Source organism: Cyprinodon tularosa, unplaced genomic scaffold (assembly GCF_016077235.1).
Source record: "Cyprinodon tularosa strain WSP-4 unplaced genomic scaffold, ASM1607723v1 ctg213, whole genome shotgun sequence".
Taxonomy (NCBI): domain Eukaryota; kingdom Metazoa; phylum Chordata; class Actinopteri; order Cyprinodontiformes; family Cyprinodontidae; genus Cyprinodon; species Cyprinodon tularosa.
This window is the reverse complement of record NW_024038792.1, coordinates 452,657-478,111: the sequence shown is the minus strand read 5'-3', so window position 1 is coordinate 478,111 and position 25,455 is coordinate 452,657. Positions and strand designations below refer to the sequence as shown.

Sequence of the window (25,455 nt, the reverse complement as noted above, 5' to 3'; positions counted from 1 at the left end):
TTCCTGAGGAAGTACAGTCTGCTCGGTCCATTCTAGTTTGTTGTCCAGGTGAACACCAAGGTATTTATGTCATGAAACGCGGACAGATGAACCCAGTATTCAAGGAGAGACAGTCAGTAGAAAATTCAAAAAGGTTTATTAAATTAACAAAAACAAAAGCAGAGCTGTGGCTCGCAGACACTGCAGGATGGGGAGCAGGGCACCACCCAATCACAGAACTCTGCAGGAGAAACACAGGTAAGTGACCACGATCATCTGACAGAAGATGATTATCTGAGTTGGCCAATTACCTGGTTTAACAGTCCAGTCCTAGAATGTCCCCAGTGCTGCAGTCCCAGAGGACATGCTGGAAGCCAATCCTGGTCAGGGATTCAGAACAGACAGGGAGAGGATCCAGATCAGGCAGGAACAGAAACAGGTGGCAGGATCCAGACTTCCAGGCATCCACAGGCTCCCAGGAGGGTTCAGAGTCTGACAGGGTCCAAAAGCGTGATCAGGTGGTCACGCACAGGAGCAGACAGGATCAGGTGCAGACAGGCAGGCTCAGTGGAAGAGGATAGCCGAGACAGGACGTGGAACCGGAACTTGATGCAGGACTTTAAACTGGTCTCCTCCCTGGAGCCAGGCTTACTGGAATAAAAGCTAAACCTCCCCACATAATGAGCCAAAAATCCAGAGGACTCCGCGGGGGAGGAACAGTGGACGATCAGGAGACGAGTCAAACACAAAAACCCTCTAACAGAAAAACAGTTAATGATCTGGCCCTGAATGCTCAGGCTGAACTGAATATAACCAAGAGGAAACAGGCGAGAGGAATAAATTATAATTGAGGCAGGGAAGGAAGAGGGCAGGTGAAAGGAATGACTAAATAAGGGAGAGCAAACAGGCCAGATCATGACAATTTATACTCCACCACCACTATTTCTTCTCTTGATATTAATAGGCTGGAGATATGCAAGCTTAAGTATTATTATAACTTGTTAATTTCCTTTAGTTTTATTAAGTAGCCAGTAGTCACACAGAGTAGAAATCAGTCCTTGAAACAACAAAACGACTCAATTATGATTTTTCTTTCTCTGACCAAACTAAATTCAAATCTTACTTCATAATAAGCTCTTTATTCTTCAGTGGGACGGAGTGACACTTATTACTATAGGGCTGAATAAAAATCTCCCCTTACCAGAGCTGTCAAGTAACAAAGTACAAATACTTTGTTACTTTAATTAAGTAAACTTTTTTAGGTATCTATGCTTTACTCCATTACTTATTTTTGACTTCTACTCATTACATTTTCACACAAGTATCTTTACTTCCTATTCCTTATATTTTTAAAACAAACGTTACTCGTTACTCTTGGCTTCGGTTTAATGTTTATAAATATTTATTTCCCGTCATGTGCTCCATCCAATGCAGATCATTGCCGCCATCCACATCTAGTGAAAACTAGTGTGATTGGATGAGTCATAGAACGCAAACAGTCATTGGTTAGCTAAAGGAAATCATCAGAAGCAAGCAGGTGTTCTTCAAACTGCTTACGTGAATTGTCTATGCCATGCTACAATGTGGGATTCAGAAAAAGATGTTGAAATGTCTGAAAGGTCGAACACAGGCGAGAGCGTATCGGGAGACGGAGACCAACAAGACCTCCCTCATCCTTGGCCCTATCTCAGAGAATTTTTAGAAATAGTCGAAAAACTGAGCTTTAAATTCATATAGTGGCATCTGGCTGTTTTTTTAAAGGTTACTTTATACTTTTATACTTTAAGTAGTTTTTGGAGCACATACTTTTTCACTTTTACTTGAGTAAAGAGGTCAAGTTGATACTTCAACTTTTACCAGAGTGTTTTTAAACTGTAGTATCTATACTTCTACTTAAGTAATAAAAGTGCATACTTATGCCACCGCTGCTCCGTACATAGATGTTACTGTATATGTTCACTAGTACTAAGCTAACTGCTGCTAAGAAACCGTGAAGAAGCTAAACTTCTTTTGCTGCTTTTGGAAACTTTTAGAGCAGCATAGTGTTTTCCTCCTCCATCCAGTTTCCAGCATCGCTTTATTGGATTCAAAAAGCTAAAATCACCTCCTGAACTTATAAAAGACGTCTACATATCTCTGCTAAGGAGCTAATATAAAGACAGCTATGTTGACGAGGAGATAAGCCCAGAAGTTTAAGAACTTGTTCCTGAGGACTTCAGACAAGCGTGATTTTATTAAGCTTTGATTAAACTTTAATGCAAAATTCCTTCAAGTTGTTGTAGCTTTAGCTTCATTAGCTACCGAAGCTACTATAAAGAGTCAATCTATTTCTATATCTGCACGCCGTCATACATCAGAGTCACAGAATGTCAGCAAAAACATGTGAAGAACTCAAGGCATGGATGTTTCCTATGGGTAGAGTTGCTCCTAAAATAAGCTCCTGCAGCTGCGGCTGAAGTTCTGCCCTGAGGATGACAGAGAAAACTAACAGCAAAGAAATGGAGAGAAGAGAGTGTAAACTGAGATAGTTGGACATGTCCATGATGATAACAGTGAATGATCCATAAGTGGGGGGGTGCTGGAGCCGAGGCGGGTCCAGAAATCATTCATAGAGGTGGTTAGGCAGGGACCAATGCACACTGAGGAGCTTTTGGAAAAAGAGGCTCATTAAGGGAGAGACTGACTTCCTAAGCCTTGAGCAGAAGCAGCTTAGTTGACTTCTAGAGGCCGTTACTCAGTAATCTGATGCGGTTTTCACTGATGGTTAAAGTGTATGGAGTGAATTATGTTCCATTATTGTTGCAAGCAAAGATTCTCAATCCTATCCAACAAATCCATCAGGGTCACAGTGGGGCCTGTGTCTATCTCCAGCAGGCTATGGGTGAAAGGCGGGGTTCACCCTGGACAGGTATCCAGTCCATAACAGGGACCACAAAGACACATAACCACACACTCAGTCATGTTTTTGGTATGTTGAAGGAAGCCAGAATACCTGGGGACAACCTACCTATGCCTGCAGAGAACATACAAACCCCACGCCGACAGTCCCCAGGTTAGGAATGGACTTGCATTCTTCTAAGTCAACAGTGCTACAAAAGGAAAACAAAAGTTTTCGCATGTTGGAAATTACAAAGAAAATGCAACCCAGAAATAAAACCGTAAAAGAAGCTTCTTATCCCTTTATAGGGCAAGTTACAGTTTTTAATCACTTGCAAACCCCTTACAAATAGTCCCCCCTCCCTCAGTGAGGTCTAAAAGCAAAAGATCTACATCCAGCCATTCAGTAAAGATACAGCTACATGGCTGGGCATCTTATTTTGGCATTTGACCAGTTAGATGAGCCCTTCAATGATATATTACCTACTGGAAATTAAGTTGGGAAAAGTTAACAAGTCTAGAAAAGAAGGTAAAAAGCTAATTGATGTTAAAAAATAAAGTTAATAAGCCTAGGGAACAATTACTGTATATTTAGGTTTATATCAGCATTAATGCCTTTATGATTAGTGGACTAAAAAAAATGTGTTTTTCATTAATTTCTTCTAGAAGCACTTTTGTTATTTTTCTTTTCTTTTCTTCTTCTTTTTTTTTTTTTTTTACAGTGTCCTGTCTGGCAATGTGGCAATAAGAATAATTGTCTTGATGCCAAAAAGAGCCCAACAGATTCTGCTTTCACAGGTGGAGCAGTATGGCAATTGCCATATATTGCTCCACTTGTTTCATGCATATAAATTGCTTTATTATAATTATGCAGGGAGTTTTACAGTTTATATGGACACTGCAATGTAAGTAGAGCAGAAAAACAGAAGAAGAAGAAAAAAGAGAAAAGATGAAAGAAAGAAGAGATAGAAAGGAGACAATGACAAAACATTTTTAGTCTGCTTCATCACCTGCAACGAGATGAAAAAAGAACAGCACAACCAAAAGACACGGTACGAGATATTTTTCTTAATATATTCGGGCAAGTTGTCATTTCTTGTTATTACATTGACATTAATTTTTGCAATCAAAATATCCATATTTTTTTAATGTTACAAAGGTAATAAGATCTTTTCCTGGATTCCAATAACACTATCAGCTGGATTTTCAAACTATTTCACTGAGTGCTCTATAAAGGGTTAAATCAAAAAAAGGGTCTTGAGTGTAACTCCAGTGATCTTCAGGTTTTATATTTAAAAATCTTTTCTCATTTCTTTTTTATTTCTAAATTGCATTTATGGATTTTATATCCTGACAATTTATTTTTCTTTAGGTTGACATTCACAAATTCCCTTCCTTTTTAGATTGTGTCTTAGATTCTCTTCACTTCTGTGGGCGGGCTTTCCTCTAGAAAAACAAATCCAACCGTGAAACTTCCTTCTTCCTAAGTATTCCACATTCAACCAGCAGCTGTATCATCAGAAAATGGAAGTGTTTGAAAACGAAAACAACTCCAAAGGCCGCCATAGGCCATTTAAACTTCAGCAGACACTAAAGCTCACAGTGTGAAGAGATTGCCAACTTTCTGCAGAGTATATTAGCCTGGGTGCCATTCTGAACTTAGTCCCGCCCACAACGTTTGAGGTCGGGAAGTTCGGTCTGGCGTTGCTCAACAGTAGCGCGAGTATGCTCGCACAATATCTGGCAGGCCAATCAAATTGTCAGGGCGGGCTTTATACGATGATGGACAGATGATCAACAGTAACGTAATCAACCACGTGACCAAAGCGTGCTTGGGTGACAACAACAATGGCTGCCGCTGGAGAGTTGAGGTGAGTAGATTCTGCTATTAGGTCTGTTCTAGAAGATATCGACAGCAAATAAATTTTAAAAGAGGAACAGAGAAACGCGATCAAGGCTCATCTTCTTATTCTAGGCGTGCAACTGCACGCTTTGATTTTTGTTGACAACAACTATGCGTCGCTTAACATACGTCACGCACTCCGTTGCTCTTATTGGTTGTAGGTCTATCCAATTGAGTGCAGAGGCATTTTTTTCCTGGTCCGTTCGAAACACGCCCCATAATCACAGCTCTATGGAGCAGCATCAGACTCATATTCTGACTAGAATTGAGTAGGACTACGTCAGGCCAAGAGTATATCCCTACACACCTTCAAACTTCCCGATGCCTTTAGATTAGATGTGAGAGAGCTTCTTGGAAGCATGCCACCAGAAAACACGGCGGAGTTGACAGATGTGCGTTTTGGTCCGTGTCTGAATGCATAGTGCCAAGTGAAAAGTTTTGTGGAGCGGGGGTAAAGAAGATTTACTTCTGGATTGTATGTGTTGCAAATAATAACTGCAAATATATCCTCTTCCTACCCTGCCTGGGGTTTGGACAATGCTACCAACTTTACCTCCATGCAGCCACAGTTTTATCATATCATAAATAAAAAATATGTTGTCAAATTATAACTTAACCCTTGGCATTCTAAAAACATTGTCTTTTTTTTATGAAACAAACCTGCTTAAAAACTTCTCGTCGTTCTGTTTTTCTCTGGTAGATTCACATCTGTCCCCAAACTCAACAACTTGCATCAGTTAGTCCACGCTGACATCAGAGCGTGTTTGCATGTGTGTTGGCACATGCAGTGGAAACGGAGACATCTTGAGAGGCTTAATAGTTTCTGTAGGTTGAACGAACTGTGCTCTAATCGCACAAAGAGCCCCTTGTTGTTTTCAATCCACTGGAAACGCTCCATCTGTGCTCAGTTAAGGTGAGGCAGAAAGACCGCTCTGTTGTCTGTGTGTAACAAGCCCTGGTGTTTTCCACTCATAATGATCAGCCTCCTCAGCATGGGGCATGATGTTATGCTCTGCCAAATATGATTTTGATGCAACTGTACACTGATAGCATGTGGGGCATAAAAGCAAAATGAAAGAAATGAGACACTTGCAGCCTTTTCTTTTTCTGGCTTCAGGGGGAAAATGACCTTTTGAAGGATAAAGACATTATGGAACTGTATTGATTCTCAACATCCTCATCACTGCATTCAAAGGATGAAAACAATTATCTGGTATAGTGATGTAATTCATCCAGGATTTTAAACTGAGGTCTTTTTTTCTGCTGCAACTTTAACAGCTGCTAAATAAACCTCCATCAAGGCTCCAGCAATTATCACCTTCAACACCAATTTAATGCCTGAATCCCTCGAGGTTTTAACAACCGTTTCCTGTCCAGGAAACACCTCGCAAAAAGACAGCAAGAAGACTTGCTTATGAGAGCAGACTTAAGGGTTCTACTGAGACTTAAGGTTCTGATGAAAGAACAGTGTCCTTTCTTTATACACAATGTGCTTCATTGTGCTGTGTTCACTGAGCCCTGAAGTGTGACATCCGAGGTTTTTCTGCTATATTAAAGCAGCACCATGTAACTTTTGACCCAAGCATAACCCTAATCAAAGATATAATAAGAAAATGTTTAAGTCACTATTCAGCTATTGGTGCATACTTACTTACTTACATACTTTTCAAAAACTCCCCTATATACACTGCCTGTACAAAAAAAAAGTCTCCACCTGGATTCAACTAAGCAAATAGGTACAGGCCTCCTGTTGGATAATTACTGCATGGGCGATTATCTTTCAGCTGGAAACAAGTTATTTAACCCCAACTGGTGCAATGACTTGCTTCTCATTTCCTAAACAATCATGTGAAAAGACACATCCCGTGGTCGTGGAAAAGATGTTAGTCTGTTTGAGAAAGGTCAAATCATTGGCATGCATCAAGCAGAGAAAACATCTAAAGAGATTGCAGAAACTACTAAAATTGGGTTAAGAACTGTCCAACGCATTATTAATACCTGGAAGGATAGTGGGGACCCATCATCTTCAAGGAAGAAATGTAGCTGGAAAATAATCCTGAATGATCGCGATCAACGATCATTTAAACGTGTGGTGAGATCAAATCGAAGAAAAACAACAGTAGAACTCAGGGCTATGTTTAATACTGAAAGTTAGAGCATTTCCACACGCATAATTCAAAGGGAACTCAATGGATTGGGACTGAACAGCTGTGTAGCCGTAAGAAAACCACTAATCAGTGAAGCTAACTGGAAAAAAAGGCTTCAATTTGCTAGGGAGCATAAAGATTGGACTGTGGAGCAATGGAAGAAGGTCATGTGGTCTGATGAGTCCAGATTTACCCTGGTTCAGTGATGGACCAATCAGGGTAAGAAGAGAGGCAGGTGAAGTGATGCACCCACCATGCCTAATGCCTACTGTACAAGCCTGTGGGGGCGGTGTTATGATCTGGGGTTGCAGCAGTTGCTCAGGTCTAGGTTCAGCAACAGTATGAGCTCAAAGAATGAGGTCAACTGACTACCTGAATATACTGAATGACCAGGTTATTCCATCAATGGACTTTTTCTTCACTGATGGCACAGGCATATTCCAAGATGGCAATGCCAGGATTCATCAGGCTCAAATTGTGAAAGACTGGTTCATCCTCCTGCACACAGATGCAAATCAAATAGCCACCACTCGTTCTTCTGTGTTGTTGGAGCCTTTTTGAGTTGTGGGCAATATGGCTGGTCTTTAGAATCATAATAGGAGTGCTTAAGTTATTGTAGTGGAAAAAGTTCCATGACTGAATCCTAAATGCTTAAAGTAAGCTTGTATGAGCGATGCAAACTGCAACTTTTTTTATTTTTTCAGTGTCCTGTCTGGCAATGTGACAATAAGAATAATTGTCTTGATGCCAAAAAGAGCCCAACACATTTTGCTTTCACAAATGGACCCTAGGCAGAAGTTCAACTAAAGAAACTCATTGCTCTCCTACATCCACCTGCGTTACAGCCAATCAGCTTTGAACCACACCTCCACGAAAGCCAATCGGCATCCAAAGTTCATCTTGAAAGGCCTCCGATCCACTCTTTCTGCTCCTATGCAGGCAGTGGATACGCTGGGACTTCATTCAGATGACACCGTTTCAACCCACCTCCAGCCCCTCCTCCACCATCATAGCTAAAGCTTCATCAGAATGTAATTTCTCCTTGACGCCTACTGCATTCCCTGTCTCATTTCAACCGGCAGAAGACCGCCATGTTGAGCCTGGTTCTGCCAGAGGTTTCTTCCCAACGAGGAGTTTTTCCTCTCCACTGTCACTTCATGCTTGTTCATCATGGACAGGTTCTCTCATCCTGTGTTTTCCAACTGGACTTCCATCTTCCAGGTCCCTGAATGAAGCTCTAGTATCAGCTCTTGAAGTCCACTGGATCTCCCCATAAAGCTGAGCAGACCGTCTCTCTAACCAGCAGTCTACAGACTGACCAACTTCACCTATCTCCACTCCACCACTAGTTTCAGGCCGCATGGCTATCAAAATTAAGTGCTATGTTTCCTGCCGAGGTCTGAGCACCAAAGACTAAATAATTGTATCAATACATTTCTTCTACTTGTCTTTTCTTTTCGTGTGAGTTTTTCAGATTGAAGTGGAGCAGTATGGCTATTGCCATAGTGTTCTGCTTGATTTATGCATGTAAATAGCTCTATTATAATTAAAGCAGGGAGTATTTCAGAATATATGCAATGGGAAAGTAGAACAGGGAAGGACAAACAGGAAAAAGGAGAAAAGATGAAAGAAAGAGGAGATAAAAGGGAGATAATGATAAAACCTCATGAGTCAGCTTCATCACCTGCAAAGAGATGTAAAAGAACAGAACAAATGGATATAGTATAACAGATACATTAAAGTAACAACTTGATACTATCGTTGAAGTAGTATTATTTAATCTGACATGTATACTGTGGCAGCTGAAGATCAGAATATGGGCTTTCTGTATGGATGTGAATCTCTAAGTACCTGGAGCCAAGCAGCTGTAGATATTTGTGAGAGTGTACTTGTGCATGTAAAGTTTATCTAAAGAAAAAATGCTCAATAGTGGTTGTGGAGAGCCGAAGAAGCGCTCCCCCAGAGCACTGAGGCAGGCACCAGGGGACCCAAAACCCTAGGTGCCCAAAGGGATCCCCCGAGCAAAGGCGCCCAAAAGGGTCCAACCCCGGAAATCTGCTCCTCAACCAAGGGAATAGGAGAGATGGCCCCGAGGAAACCCCCCAGCCCCTGCAATGCCAAAGCCCCGAGGATCCATGGGAACAAGCCCGTGGGCTCCGCCGGCAGCAAGCTACCCTGAAGTGGAACCGGCCATTGGCCCCAGGGACCCGAGGCCCCAGGGGCGCCGTGCCAGGAATAAGCCATCATCCAGGCATTCATCCCTAAACACCTAACACCCCCAAAGCACCGGCGGGCCAAGGCGCCAGCCGGTGGAGGAAGGCAGGAGGGGGGGAATGGGCTCCACACTGATGATCAGTAGGTGAACGCTTAATCCAGATGGGGGGAGATGAGTGGTGTCACAATTGTACCCATTTAGTTCCTGCTTTGGTTCCGACCCCCCATCCCCATATGGGCCAAACAAACAGAACCTCCCTCCCCCCCATAAGTCACAGATCATACTGCTATCTGGTCCTACCTCCTTTCAAACTGCCAGCATTACTGTGATTGGTGACTGCAGACTCACTTTTAGGATGCTTTAAGTGTCCTTACTCATTTGAGCTATTCTGACTGAGCCTGATAACTAATTTGATGCAAGGGGCTGAACCTGGAATTACAGATCTGTCTTACCACCAGTGTCTCAAAGTTACACAGCATTGCTTCAAATATGCATCAAAAGTGCTTAAAAACAGACAAGTCTACAGTTTAGTCAAAACATTACATTTTTATTTATATATTTGTTTTTTTAATGAAAAAAACATGATCAAAAATGATAAAAAGGCGTTATATTCTTCCTGATAAATCTACTTTACATGTATGTTTTAAGCCTTTTTTATGTCAAGAGACTTTTTACTAGTTTAGTAATTTTCTCGTTAAAACAACTGGATCAGATCAGATTTGAAAGAAAAACTGCATTTAAAACTTGATAAACTTGAGTTTTACCAAGAAACATTAAAAGTACAAAGAAATGTGCTCCCAAAACATCCTGTTTTAAGGATCTTTAAGGCAGTGCTTTGTGGTTGATATACTGATACCAACAAGATTTAAACAATAATACATTAAACTGTTTCTACTTTGATATGTTTAAATGTGAACACTTCATGAAATGGTTTATAAGCAAAACGCTTTCTCAAAAACAGTCCCAAAATTTAGAGAGTCAGGAAAAAAACCTAAGAGATTCAATCAGGCATAAATGTTTGTCATCGTTATCTTTGCTGCAACATCTGATGGAACCTATTAATTGCATCTACAAGGTCTGAAGGTACGGAGTAAATTTTATTTCAATATTGTTTCAAGCAAAGAATGTGCTTTATAAATGGATTTTCTATACAATGTGTCAAGTGTTTTTTTTTTATTTTCCAGATTCCGTTTTACGAATTTCTTTTGAAAGTTTCACAGATCACATTCACTTCACTGCAAGCCAAAAACAAACGCTAGCTCCTAACATATAAACATACTGTTGCTAACGTTCTTATAGACCAATAGAAATTATTCTTTACTCCTCATTCCAGAGGAAAGACCATCATAGAAGTGAAGAAAATCTTATATGTAAAATGCAATTTTGAAAAGAATGCAAGTGTATGTGAAAACAGAAATTTGAAAAAATAAATAAAAAAAATAACATAAAGTGAGGAAATAATTAAATCTGAAATGATCTGGTTGAATTGTCTCTGTTAAGTGTGAACTGATGCTATAGAAATAACCTGAAATAAATTAAATATGAAAACAGTGAAAATAAATCTTAGGAAAAAGCAATTACTGTCATATCCTTTTTTCTTTAAGTTTCATGTCTGGTTTGTGTTTTCTTTTTATATTTCAGTCCACAAAATGTCTTTTTTTACTTCCAATAATAATAATTCCCCTCATCCAGAGTCTGTAAGTGAGCACTGAGTTCAAACTTCAAAACTTTATTCAGACGATATAAATCAGACATGATCAAACCCCACACCACTTTCTGCAGTCTCTAAAGTGTCTTCTGAAATTTAGATGCAAAAACAAAAGGAATCCAGGAGACTAATTGTTTTTTATTTGCTCGAAACATATAAATCCCAAAACCATTTTAGTTTTAATCTGACATTCTGGAGGCAGAGTTTAACAAAAAAAAAAACAAAACAAAAAAAACAAACATAAGAATTGCACAGAACACCATCCAAAGAGATCAAACTTCAGGCTAACACATCTCTTCTGATAAATGCGAGCAACACAAGCAACCAGAGTGACTAAAAACTGTGATAGACATTCAATTTTAAGAGTTAGGTTAAGAAAACAGTAATCTCAATAAGTGATCTCATAAAATGATTTTTTAAAAATACAGTAAAAGTTTCTGAAGCTGTTTATGTTTCTGACAGCTAACGGCAGGAAGAGGACTTTAGAGTCAGCAGCAACTCCTATATATATATATAAATAAATATATATACGCACACATACACATTCATACATTTATATATTTTTATATATAAAATATATTATACATTTATATATTTATATACATTTATATACATTTATATATATATATATATATATAAAATATATAAATGTATAATATATTTTATATATAAAAATATATAAATGTATGAATGTGTATGTGTGCGTATATATATATATATATATATATATATATATATATATATATATATATGTATATATATATATATATATACATATACACAAACACACACACACACACACAGTCAACTCAAACTTTTAAAACAACCGGGGTTGATCAAAGTGCTGTACAGGAATCACAGTTAATGAACATAAGATAAAAACTGATGGCTAAAATACATAAACCCAATACAAAAAGAGAATAAAATATAATAGGATAAATGTTTCAATTAAAATACATGTTTAAATTAAATAAAATTTTGCCAAATGTCCACTTAGACTATACATATATATATATATGTCATTAAAATCCACTGAATAGTTGCAGAGTTTGAGACAAAAATCCATATGATTAACAAAATATAATACTGACAAATGTTTGCTCTTATACACAAACGTATATACATATATATACACACACACACACACACACACATACGAATATATATATATATATATACACATATGCATATATATTCATATACACACATTGATATATATATATATATATATATATATATATATATATATATATATCAATCAATGTGTAATTTTGGCATGAACATTCAGAGTTTTAATATGTCTAAATGTTTTTAAAAAAGTCTTAACTAAGGTCTGATCAGAGAGTCATACCTATTTTTTATTTATTTATTAAGGAATGATTTCCTTACAGGAGTTAAAGGTGCATCTACTGGTAACAAGCAGTAAGGGTACAGGTGGCACAGTCGGGCGTGAGCAAACCAACCATATATATGAAAGTCACAGAAAAACAAAACAAACAGCTTTAAGTGCCATAACAGAATAAAAAGATAAAATATCATCTAAAGCAATTCACACCCAATCAATGCAGTAACAGGGGACAATGGCATGAAAGACTCTTTCTGCCAGTATAGAAATCAGTCATCAGGCTCCATGGAGACATTTTAGGAGCAGCTGCTCCTTATAGACCAAAGCAGGCTAAATCCAGACAGTGGAGATCTAAGAGAGGCTTATTTAAAAATGGTGAAGCTATTAGTTAGGCTGATATGGAGTGATATTTGTTCCATTATTGCTGCAGGCAAAGAGCAGAGTTTGTAAAGTTAAGTTTGAAAGAAAAAAAATGAAACCCCCCCCCCAAAAAAAGCTGTTTTTTCCCGATTTTTAATTCAAAATTACTTGTTTTTCAAAGTTTTCTATGGTTGAATTATTTTACAGACAGCTATATTTTCAAATCTCGTTCTACCAATCAAATTTTCTTTACTTCTGGGGGCAGGCTTTCCTCTGCAGTGGGAGCGAGGACGCTATTGGTCTGCATGGACCTCAGCAACATTTTTATTGGTCAAGAGCGTGTGTTTGTAAGCGGCTAAAAAGAATGTAATTCATTAAAACAATCTGAAAAAGAAGAGTTGAAAAAAAATATTTTTGAAATATAAGATTTGTAAAAATGTATTTTAAAACAAAATTTTGACAAAAATACGTAAAAATATATATATATATAACGGCAAAATTTCAGTTTCATTTCTGGATTGGATTTTTTTTTTTTCAAATTTTCCAATTTGCAAAACTTGTTCTTAGTTTACAACATTACTGGAACAAAATTCCCTCCATACAGCAGGAGCCAGAAACTAAGTTTAGATGTTTTCTAGTTGAAAATGCAAAAGTTCTTTTCCACTGTTTGGTACAGAATAGAGCTTTGGGTGTTAATGTAAACAGAGTGTGAAGGTTTGAAAACCTGTGAACACTATTAAAAGCTGAACAGTTTCAACAATGCTGCACCATCACAGCTTTGTTTCCCAAAGCAGACCATGGATTCAGAGTAATATCTGCTGCAGAGCAAACGGATCAAACTATAGAGGTACAAATTATCCTGTTCAAATAAATCTACTAATCTTGAACCAATGCATCTGACTGCAGTTACAGATTCCCACTGCTGTCATGAAGAGAAGCTAAAGGCTCACATCCTGTAACAAAACGTTTTAGTTTATGTTTGAAATTGAGCCTTAATCCAGTAACATCATGACCGACTGAAGGAGAGATATGCAGCTTTGTTATACTGCCATCTGCTGGCGGCCATGCTTCATTAGGAGATAAAATATAAAGACAAAACTTCCCTCTGCCTAGTTTCATCATGGCCTTCGAGTTGTTTTTAATTATAATTCACTAAATAAATACAGGAAATACTGAAAATGGAGGTCCGTCTGGTGGAATGGATCCACAAATCGGCTCAACATGAGGAACTTCTCTAAGACAGAAGAAAGATGGTGGTTCCGGTTTCAGGAGGACCCGGGAAGCCACCAAAACACAAATCAGAGCCAATAAAACCTCACAACAAACATCTGCATTATTTTCCGTCCAGAAAGCAGCAGGTGCTGTTCAATCATCTTCACATTGTGCCTTCAGGATGCCTTATTTCATCAGCTGTGTTCTACCGAAACAGGACAGCATTTCCTCTGTGTGGCTCTCTGCTGATCTGAGAGTTTTAAAGCACCACAGCTCAGCTGCAGAGATTTAAGAGTCAGAAAGAGAGAGTGAAGGAAGCCCTGGCAGAAAGTTTTCAGCTCTTCCTGTTGAACGGCAGCCAGTCGGACCTTTAGTCCAGGTTAGGAGGTCAGATGGACAGATCGGTGTCTGTGTCTGTCGGCGTGGTCTTTGGGCTCACGCTGCTGCCTCCCCGCTCCTCAGGGATGGAGGACGAGTCGCCATTCAGAGCAGGAAGCAAACCTAAAAAACAGAAGTAAAGAGAAACTTCATTTTTAAGATTTTTCTTTTTGCTTATTTTTATTTCTATTTCTTTTGCATCCTTTTCATTATTGTGTTTAACGGGTCAGGTTCATTTAAAGCCCAGAATAACCGACAAAATGTGGTTGCTAACATCCAGCATACAAACAGAAATAAGTCTTCACTCCTCATTTCAGAGGTAATCCCTCCCCCAGAAGAGAAAATAATTTGATCTCAAAATTGTGCAAAAGAATCTGAAAAAAGAGAAATAATAATAATTAAAAAAAAAGAGTTTTGTCGAGTTGTTTTTCATTGTTTAAGGTTTTGCCTTTAAATGATCAGAAAAAACCAGGAGATCACGTTTCTTCTAAAGGGCTGGTTATACTCCCGCTGCAGTGTGTCGCAGTGAGCTTGATGCAGAAATTTTTTGATTTATGCTCAATATTGAAGCGTGGTCTGCGCTACACGCTGTGGGTCTAGATACGGTCGAGGCGGAGAGGAAGTGGGGGCGAGTTTAGACATGAGGGGCAAAAAGAGCGGAGATCCAGGTGGAAAAAGGGTCCCAGCGTTCTTGCACACCTCGCTCTTCTAGCTGGTCTAACTTCACGAGTTGTTTTCCACAATGGCTGTCAAATAAACAAGCCGGCCTCCTGTCTGCGGTCGGCTACAATTTGGGGAAGGCGCAGCGGAGCGTCTGCGGAGGAGGCGGGGAAGTCTCTGTGTTCACTGTGACACCTACGCAAACAACCTAGTTTGGAAGTATAAATCAGCCTTAAGGCGATTTTAAGTCATATAAACAGGGTAAAGGGATGTTTGTAGCTTGTTAAAGTCTTGACTTGACTGACTTGACTTAACTGAACCAAACTCTTGGTTTCTGTTACATGTTTGTCTTGCTATGCTTGCATTCTCCTTGCCCCTCTGAAGGTCATCTTCCTGAAGGGATTTCTGCAGATAAAGCAAAGTCTGTTTCTAACATTTGTTTCTCCTAAATATTGCTGCACTTCTTCTGTTCTTGGGTATAAAAGACACCTGTTAACCCTGTAGATACCTAAATAAAGCAGCCGCAGTGCGTTTTACCATAACAGCTTGGATAAACAGGATTTTTTTTCCTAGTGCAGCAACAATTTTATCCCAGTTTCCTTCCCGCTCTTAAGGATTGGAGCCACTAAACCTGGAACATTTGGAACATGAAGCATTCACACACTGATAAGGTCATAAATAATTTGACATAAAGGCCAGGTCTTACATTCGGTCTCGTAGACACAGCTGTCTGAGGATGTCCGATGTCTGCGCTGATCTGACCTCTGACCTCCACTCACGTACTCCTTTAGCAAACCTGACCTAAAGGGTGACAGAGGGTCCTTAACACATTCAATCAACCAGATTTGACAAAATACCTATTAAGTAGTTGTACTGTATGGAGGATAAAAATGGGATCAAATAAAATACATAAAGTGGCATGAAATAATAAAATGATCCTTTCATTTTTTATACACCATTAAACAATTAAATGTACCTTCAAATAATTATTTATTTTTTATTTTTTCCTGCTGCTGCTCTCTTAAGAGTTTTATTTAGCTGACAATAGATGTTTGGACAGGAAAAACTGTAGACCTCTGGAGAAACCAAAAACATGGATATACGCTCAAGGTTTTTATTTTGTTTTCTTTCGTGCAGCAGACTAACTTTAAAAGGAAGAGGCAAAAAGGTGAACTGACCTGTCAAAGCTGTACGTTCCAGGGTGGCTGATGGACCGCTTCATCTGTCCAGATTGAGACAATAAGAGGTTTTAATCATCTACACTGATACAATCTGAAAACATTCAGCAGCTCAGCAAACGGCTTGTTTTTAAATCCCGTCTTTTCACACAAGAGTCTGAACCCAGAAAAACAGTTGTTTAATAGTTGCAGGTTTTCATTTTTTCTTTTATATTTTTTGTCAAAAAAAAAAAAAGAGAGAAAATAGGAACACAACTGATTTAAGTTGATAAGCCTACAACCTTCCTGTCTGATATAGTAGATTAGACTGATTATGGATAAGTTGAAAGTGGCTTAAAGAGAAACAAGCTTACCCTTTCAGGGGGTCGGATGTCAGGGGTCAAACTCTGGTTGGCCAGGCTCATGCATTCCTCCAAAGTCCTGATGAACGTCTCACAGGTGGCACTGAGCAGGGAGGCCTGAACAGAGGAGGACCAAACCAGATCATTGAGGAACAGTATCATCCACTGGGTAGGAGGTGAGGTTCCAAATACAAAATTAGACCCTATTAGAACTATGTGGGCCTGAAAATATGCAGAAAATTCAATCAAGAGCTTCACAGTAATCAAGTCTCAATGAAAAGATTTGGTACCCGGCAATAGCGTGCTTTCTCTAAGCAATATTGACAGAGCTATCCTGCAGTACCTTCACCACCCACTAGAGGGGAATTGCAGCCCCAAGTAGAAGAACCATTATATGCAGGATATTACAAAGAGAATGGCTCTGTTCGAAAACCTGGGCTGCATCCTCCAAGGACGCGGTCTACCTAGACTGGATCCTTCGAAGGCCTTGAAAATAAGGAGGCCGGAAGAGTTTTGGCTGTGAATTCAACCAGGTCTACCCTTCGGCGGGTTTTACTGCCGTATGCTCTGTTGCTTAGCAACCGTAAAAGTTGACACACAAAGCAGGAAAAGAATCTATACCGAGGTTTTCAAAACTGTTTGTTTATTTATGTTTATTTATTTTTTTAAAAGTTAAAGTGAACAAAGACTACACTCACAAGAATCCAGAGTGGAATAAAGGTTCCAACCACCGGGAGCAGGAACAAATAAAATCTAATGTAATGATAGAAACCTTAGTCAGTTATATAACCTGCTGCTGTCATTCTGCACATCTCTGATGTTGCTGCTATTTTCAAATATCCATTACTGTAAAAATGTCCATAGCTGTATATTGATTATTTATTCTCCAGTTTTATATTGTTAAAGCACTTTACAGGATTTTATTTTTTATATTTTAACTCTTCCCTATTATGTTATTCTTATACATTTCTCTAAGGTCCACATTTGTGTGACCATTTTCAATAATCTTTCTGCTGCTGTAAATTTGCCCATTGTGGGAAAATAAAGGGATTTTCTATTCTATTCTATAAAAGGGGTAGAAATATATAAGTAAATCTAAACAATGTATTTATAAAAAATATATCTGCAAAATCTCTAATATTCAACAACAAAAAATACTTAGTTAAGCATATTGTGCAAAACAGCAATAAAAAGATTAAACTCACCCACCCTGCAGATATAATTAGAATCTGTCCTTAAATTCCAGCCAAACCCATTTACACGGTAACAGATAAAAACCTTTAGATAAATCAAACATTACCGCCACATATCTGACTCAATAACCATTAAAACAACTATTTTCATTCATCTCAGACGGAACTATTCACTGACTTGTATTATATTAAACTGAACTTCCAATTTTAACCACTGTTCGGCGCCAAGTAACATTTACTCTGATCACAGCTTGCTTGGTCTCGCAATGAATCCTGGGAAATCCAAGGATACCGAAGATACATCGGACCCGTCCTTCGAATCGGGCAAAAAGAAGGACGCATTTTAAGGCAGCATAACGAGGACTCTTGGAATCCGACCAGACCTCGGCGCCGCGCTATGACGTAATCGGCCTTCGAATCCGGTCTTCTAAGGATGCGTCCTAGGTTTTCGAACAGAGCCAATATTTCTGTGCTGCATTTGCCCCTCATAAAATGTTGGAGTATGCTCCACCTAGAGAACATCAAGAGTGCAACAGAAGAAAAGTAATATTTTAGAGCAAAAATTTAACTATTGCATTAGCTGTGCTTTGGTGGCGCAGTGGTTAGTGCACACGACCCATGTATGGAGGCCTTAATACTCGACACTGCCGACCCCGGTTTGAATCCAACCTGCGGTACTTTGCTGCATGTCTCTCCCACTCTCTCATACCCCCTTTCCTGTCAACCTACTGTCCATAAAAATGAACCACGAGGGCTGTAAAACTCAAAAAAAGAAAAAGAAAATTTGCATTATACATTATGAAGGGCAAAAAATATGCAATTTAAGGTTAAGATCAACAAAGCCACAAAAGGATTCTGCACCAATAGGAATAGTAGAAGTAGAAGTCATGTGAGATTTCAGCCCAAAGAGGAGTTAAACTTGCATCTGTCAGCTTTCAGTAAAATGGTAAATGTTTACTGAGATTGTCATTGTATAGCAGATATACAATGATAAACATTTATATTAACAGCAGTACATCATTAGGTTTTAATACAAATAGGTTAATTTATTTCCTTTGTTTACCTCTGAAGTGGGCGGGGTCTCTATATCTGCAGTGTGTTGAGACTGGATCGTCTGGACCTGCTGGACGAGGAGGTCGCAGTACAAACGAAGTTCAGACATCTTGGTTTTCAGGCAGTCAGAGCCTGGTGACGCAAACAAATTTGGAACAGAAGGTTTATTCAGTTTCTTTTTTCATAAAACAAGACACCATGTGCAGTTTTTTTTTCACCTCTGTGTTTGTGGCTTTCCAGAGTCCCAGCTTTTGAAGAACCCAAAGCCACCAGCCACCTCTGTCGCTCTGCTGCATTGACAGCTCGCACGTAGAAATGCTGCTCGCCGGGAATAATCAGTTCCAGGCGAGTGGAGTCAGTGGGATGAACTGTGACATAAACAGGACAGCGGCATGTGATGGACACCTCTGCTTGCACGGTAAAGTGACTGGGAATGGATGCATGTGAACCAACCTTTAATGTCACAGACAGACATCTTGATGGATCCTTTGCTGCCTTTACCAACGTCATCCTCGCTGTCGTAGTACGAGATGACCCCATCTTCCAGGACAAACCAGCGAGGCTGCCAGCCTGAGGACAGAAAACCCAGGCAGCATATCTATGGAGCCAGTTTTCTTCCATCATTGCTTCCAGCAAAGAACACATTATGTAGATGGAAATTTAAACAACTTTCTAATAAAATAAAAAAGGGTTTGAGCAACTTTTCATGATTTACATATACACACACATATATATATATATATATATATATATATTAGGGCTGCAACAACGAATCGATAAAATCGATAAAAATCGACTTTTAAAAGCGTTGGCAACGAATTTCATCATCGATTAGTTGAGTCGCGCGATTAATGCGTCATCCGCCGCCGCCGTCATCACATCCACTTGACTGAAACGGGGGAAGAAAAAAAAAATATGGCGGAGCGAGTCAGCGCCGCAGTTGCAGTGTTGCCAACTCAGCGACTTTTCAGACCCCTCCAGCGACTATTTTTCAAAAAAGCGACTAGCGACAAATCTGGCGACTTTTGGAGACTCTTACGTGAAAGCATGTATCGTTCCTACTCTGCCGTGGGGCGCCTCCCCCATCCCAACCCCGTTCTCCCGCAGGACTCCCTCTCAGCGCTGCAGTCAGAGCCGCAGGATTTTTACCCTAAGCGTCCAGACTGCAAATAAAGCGTGCATGCGCCGGGATTGACGGCGCAAATTGATCACAATAATTAAAATAGCCTGCGCTTTGTAAAGTGAAAAAAGTCGTAACATGCAACTTTTGTCAAAACAAATGAACATGGCACGGAACCACCATGTTAGTTTGGTTTTAAAGAGGGGAAACGTAACGTTAGTTTCTCAGGTAGCTCATCTGATGCTTTCCTTACCGTGTTAGTAGCTTACAGACAGTGATAAGGTTGGCTACTTATTTTACTTTTAATTTCATTTGTTTTAACTTAAGCAGCGTTTATATTTACTTTATAAATAAATTAACTTGCAAATTATGAGGGCAAGGCTTTTAAAGTTTAAATCTTCTGGCAAAGATAAAGTAAAGATCGTGCAATTTATGGAAGTAAAGCAGAATAAAATCCAGCAAGATCAGTAATATGTCAATTAATTATCTGCCACATTCCCATGTAAATATCTATCTTTGGAGGATGTGTTTTTTAGCACCCCTAGTTCTCTCATTTTTATTCCAAATACAATTTATAATTTGAATCACAGGGCTATTTTTATCTCTATGGTTCAGTATTTTCTCAAGTAGCAACTTTAACTGCTATACTTTCCTGTCTTAAAAGGCAGAACTCTTCTAGTCTAAAAAAACTCATTTGTTGAAATGGGGGGGCCTATTGTTTGAACCCCTTAGAGGCTTTTAAAAACAAAAATGTCTTTTTATGCACTTTATGAAACAAAGAACCCCAAAGTTTGTGGATGTACAGCTACATTTCTCATGTTTCTCAAGTTTGTGTAGTTTTAACACAAACATTTATTTTTCATATTGCACCAGTACAGTTAATGAGCAACCTGTACTCGTGTGCTTGTTTGTTCTGTCTAAAATGTTTATTTTGGAATAAAGAGGTTAATATAAAAAATAATTTTTGTCCGATTCATCGATTAATCGAAAAAATAATCGGCCGGTTCATCGATTTTTAAAATAATCGTTAGTTGCAGCCCTACTTCTACACCAAACCAAGCTTCTGCCGCCCTGGCGTCCTCTTCCACAACATCTTCATCCCCGCTTTCCTCCTCTAAATAAAAAATGGATGACGGAGGAGACTCATCCACGACCTCCCACACTAAACTCTCCTCCTCTTGCATGTTTCCTCTGTCCATATGGTTCCTTGACAGTGTCGTTTCTAAGTCACCAATTTAGTGCTACTTGGTTTCAATGGAATTTCCAATTGGGAACCTACTAGCACTAAGTTGCTAACTGGTTAGCAAGATGCGTCAGACAAACCGGCCACAACGAAACTTGCTCTCGAACCTTCTGCCACAACAATCCCGCCCCCTTGATAAACGACCTGTCACATTCACTTTATTCAATCGTGTAAAGTCGTGCACCACTCGGGAGAATTCGGAAATGCGACGGTTGGAACAGCCGCTTCCCTACAACTTTAAAAAGAACTGTAAGAAGAGGGACAAAGGAAGCCGAAGTAGCCCTGCAAGGTTGTTTTGAGGCTACAGACATGCACTGTGTCAACCACATGGAGAGCACATCAACGCAATGAGTGTATGACCAACTACATAACCTTCTGTGCAGATAAACCATCCCTACCAGAACTGTGAAAGGTTTTCAAATGGATAAATTATGGATCACAAGTGATCAACATGAAAACCAAGCCTTTAAGGAATTAATGAGAGTATACAGAAGTAGCTTAAGGCCAAGATAAGAGAAAGCAGGAAGCATACCGGAAAAGGACGGAAAACAAGTTCCAGTCGAACAATATCAGAGATGTGTAGTCAGGGATGAATATGACCAATGGACAGAATAGATTAAACAGGTTCAGTTCAGGATCAAGCTCAGCATCCTTCTCTCCTGCACAGTCCCATAGACATCCTGTCCTCCTCTGCCATTGATTCTCCAGTTTGTTGTCAGCCAAATCAGAAGATGCTATTGTTCCCTTCACCCATCACATGTCTATCTCTAGATGTCAAGCAAAAAGGAAACTGGAGATACCGAATTTTAATAAGTCAGCAGGTCCTGATGGTGAGATGTCCAGAGTCCTAAAGGCCTTTGCAGAGCAGTTCTGTGGGATTCTACAGCACCAATTCACCCTTAGTCTGATCCTGGAGACACTTCCAGTGATGTGGAAGACCTCCTGCCTTGTTCCAGTGCCACAAAAGTCTAAGCCAACAGTTCTCAGTGAGTATAGACCAGTTTTCCTGACATCCCACATCATGAAGGTCCAAGAGAGACTTCTGTTTTTTAACGTCAGCAAGCAAATAAGCAGCTATAAGGACCCCTGGAGTTTGCTAATCACCGTGGAGTACGTATTGAAGATGCCATCTTGTACTCCATTTACACTTCCCTCTGAAAACCAAACCGTGCCGAGTTCACACCGAGATTGGATCAGTTAACTGTACCTAGCACGGCTCCTCGCCTTCAAGTGGCGATCTACACTACTACTGCTCTCTAGAGGCAAACAAGGAAACAACACGGCGGTGCCCATAACATTCAGGAAGTTATGTTTTGTTATCATTGTAATATTTCACTGTTTGCGGAGTCAGGCAAAAAAGGCAGCCTTTGGTGAATTTACTTGACAGAGTCTGCTTTTGGGAATTAGATACGACAAACGATAGTCTAAAGTGAAAAATATTATGGGCAACAGTGAGCATGCTCTTCAGAAGACTTTTAAAAAATAGAGTGTCTTCAGTCAGAGGCTCCCCCAGATCCGGTGCAAGACAGACTGCTACAGATCCTCTCTGCCTACAGCTATCAACACCTGGAAATAAATAATCTGTAATTTACTGCAACATGTAATTTCCCTATGTGATTAATAAAGCATTTTTGAATTGAATATGTTTAGTTAACATTCACAACAATGGTGCTGAGGCATAAAGAGAAAATCAATGGTAATATTATGGGAATAATACTCTGAGCAGCAGGGAGGGATTCTGGGTTTGCAGTGTAAATAACCTATTTTCTACTAACAGCAATCCGTTTATTCAAACTTTTTTATACAGATTATCTCAATGAAACCCATTGTCCTATTGTGTATCGCTCAATGGGTAATAATGTTAGTATGATATCAGTTTAATCTGTTAATTGTTATCTAGTTTCTTTTTTGTATTTTTCAACTTGTGTTTTTCCTAAGCCTCTGAGGGAATTGATTACGGTGAGATATCAGAGGTGTGAGCAAGAACTGTCCGTTCAAATGCTGATTTGTCAGCCTGTTTATGAGTACACCTGCTTTTGGTTTGATTCTTTTCTCAGTGTTATACTTTTTATTTAAAAAACACCATTAATTGTTTCGTGACCATGACCCTGAAGATGGCCACCGTCCGGTTGTCTGTCATTAAAGTTATTTCCTAGTATTTTGGTTTTTCCTGTTAAACCTGCAGCCACAACTCAGACCTGAAACTATAAAAATAAATGATTAACAGCTTAATTATAAAGCTGACACATCTTCCTCACTTTGATGCTGTTGTCTGCGATTCTGCTTCAGTAGAGATTTTTTTTTTTCTGGTCCTTTAATGGAGTTAAATGTGTTTTTATTTTTACCTGATGAGTCTGTTAGCTCCATGCTGCTCTTTGGGCCACAATGATTAACATGTTTTACTGGTAGAAGCTGCTTAGCAGCGTGGCATGTGATCAATATAGTCAGTGTGGGTGCTCCATATAATAGCCATCTCTGTTATTTACACACAAGCTTTGGTCATAAAGGTCAAATCCTGAACTTCCTGCTTCCTGGGATGAGTTTGTATCAACAGAGAATGACTGCTACTGTCTGCAGCTGTTTGTGATTCTATTAACAGATATGATCAGTGTCACTTTAAATGACACATTTAAGCTAATGAGGAATTTAGACTAAAGTTTTATATCTACATTACCATATTCATGATGTAAGTTTGTAAAATGAGATATAATGTAAAATAAACTATTGATTTTTTTTTAAATTAGAGGCTTAAAGTAAATTTACATTTCTAAATAGTAAAAAATTTGAGAATAAGACAACATATATATTGTGAATTTCAAATGAACTCTAAATATATAAAAAATAAGATTATTCACCTTAAATGGAAAATGTTAAAATTTTTTGTAGTTTTGTCTTATTCTCTAATGTTCCTCCAGCAGAACACAGAGCTCTTACCCGTCATGTAATTAGTCCACTTGTATAAAATCCCCTCCATGACTTCCCCAAACATCGGCTGATGAAGCTGCCTGTTAGCTAGCAGCTAAAGCTGCTAACTGGCTAACGGTCGTTTACAAGCGGCGGTCTTCTAAAAATTAATGTGATTATTTCCTGAAAGGTGCTGCTGGACGGACACCTTAAGACCGACAGGTTGGGTTTGTTCGCAGCAGAACATCGTCTCAGCGAGCGGTCAGCTGATAATGGAAAGTATCAACAAAAACAGAAGCAGACCATCTACGGCAGCCTGTGAGGGACAGTTGCACAATCCTAAGCCTCATTAAGAATAATATGGCGATAAAAAGGCACTGGTTTTCCCGGTGGGCTGCGCAGGCTGCTTTAGTGAAAGTGAATGCTTGCTTATCTGAGGTGATTTGATCTGACTATAAATCCATTTGTTCAAAGAAGATCTTAGAGAGAACAGCTGGAGAACAGAGGGAATGAAGAGTGTGACACAGCTGGAAACCTTCAGACATACAAAATATGTCTACATTTTATAAGTAGCCAAACTTCGAGAATATGGATATGTATGGATACGGAAGAGGATTAGGGCCACTGGAAAAAAAAGTTAACAGATTTTTTTTTTTTTTTTATCAGTTTAGTATGGGAAAAAAGTCAGAATTCTGACAGAATTCTGATAATAAAAAAAGTCAGAATTCTGAGATTATAGTTAGAATTCTGAGAAATAAGTCAGAATTCTGACCTTTTTCTCATACTAAACTGAAATAAATTTTTAAAATCAGTAAACTTTTTTTTCCAGTGGCCCTAATCCTCTTCCGTATATGGATCAGACAGTATTAATAAAATGTAACTTTAAAAAAAAGAAAAAAACACACTAGTTTTAGAAAGACATGCAAAGTACTAATACAAAGTTTATATATTTAACATTTATATCATGATATTTTGTTCCATGTCATCATAAGCAGTACTCCAGTTGAGGCGGGATGGCATACACCTTCTTAACCCCCCCCTGCATTAGTCTCTAACCATGTAGGGGCATTGATAGCCATGCTAACTATGTAGGGGCAGTGATAGCCATGCTAACCATGTAGGGGCAGTGATAACCATGCTAACTATGTAGGGGCAGTGATAGCCATGCTAACTATGTAGGGGCAGTGATAGCCATGCTAACTATGTAGGGTCAGTGATAGCCATGCTAACTATGTAGGGGCAGTGATAGCCATGCTAACTATGTAGGGGCAGTGATAGCCATGCTAACTATGTAGGGGCAGTGATAGCCATGCTTACTATGTAGGGGCAGTGATAGCCATGCTAACTATGTAGGGGCAGTGATAGCCATGCTTACTATGTAGGGGCAGTGATAGCCGTGCTAACTATGTAGGGGCAGTGATAGCCATGCTAACCATGTAGGGGCAGTGATAGCCGTGCTAACTATGTAGGGACAGTGATAGCCATGCTTACTATGTAGGGGCAGTGATAGCCATGCTAACTATGTAGGGGCAGTGATAGCCATGCTAACTATGTAGGGGCAGTGATAGCCATGCTAACTATGTAGGGGCAGTGATAGCCATGCTTACTATGTAGGGGCAGTGATAGCCATGCTAACTAT

The 25,455-nt window shown here is 39.2% G+C and overlaps 1 protein-coding gene across 2 annotated transcripts; it reads right to left on the bottom strand.

The window, feature by feature from the left end:
* Nucleotides 1–12,183: 12,183 nt before the first annotated feature.
* On the bottom strand, nucleotides 12,184–24,156 carry plekha3 (pleckstrin homology domain containing, family A (phosphoinositide binding specific) member 3). Of its 2 annotated transcripts, none has more exons than XM_038285647.1 (8): nucleotides 23,842–24,156; nucleotides 19,003–19,121; nucleotides 18,768–18,917; nucleotides 18,560–18,681; nucleotides 16,316–16,420; nucleotides 15,963–16,006; nucleotides 15,491–15,585; nucleotides 12,184–14,247 (listed from the first exon to the last, which is right to left on the bottom strand). In XM_038285647.1, the coding sequence occupies exons 2-8, from the start codon at nucleotides 19,022–19,024 to the stop codon at nucleotides 14,135–14,137; spliced, it is 651 nt and encodes a 216-aa protein (XP_038141575.1). In that variant the 5' UTR covers nucleotides 19,025–19,121; nucleotides 23,842–24,156; the 3' UTR covers nucleotides 12,184–14,134. The 2 variants fall into 2 exon arrangements, with proteins under 2 accessions (XP_038141575.1, XP_038141574.1); XM_038285646.1 differs by having other exon boundaries at nucleotides 19,003–19,119; nucleotides 23,847–24,156.
* Between the last annotated feature and the right edge of the window lie 1,299 nt (nucleotides 24,157–25,455).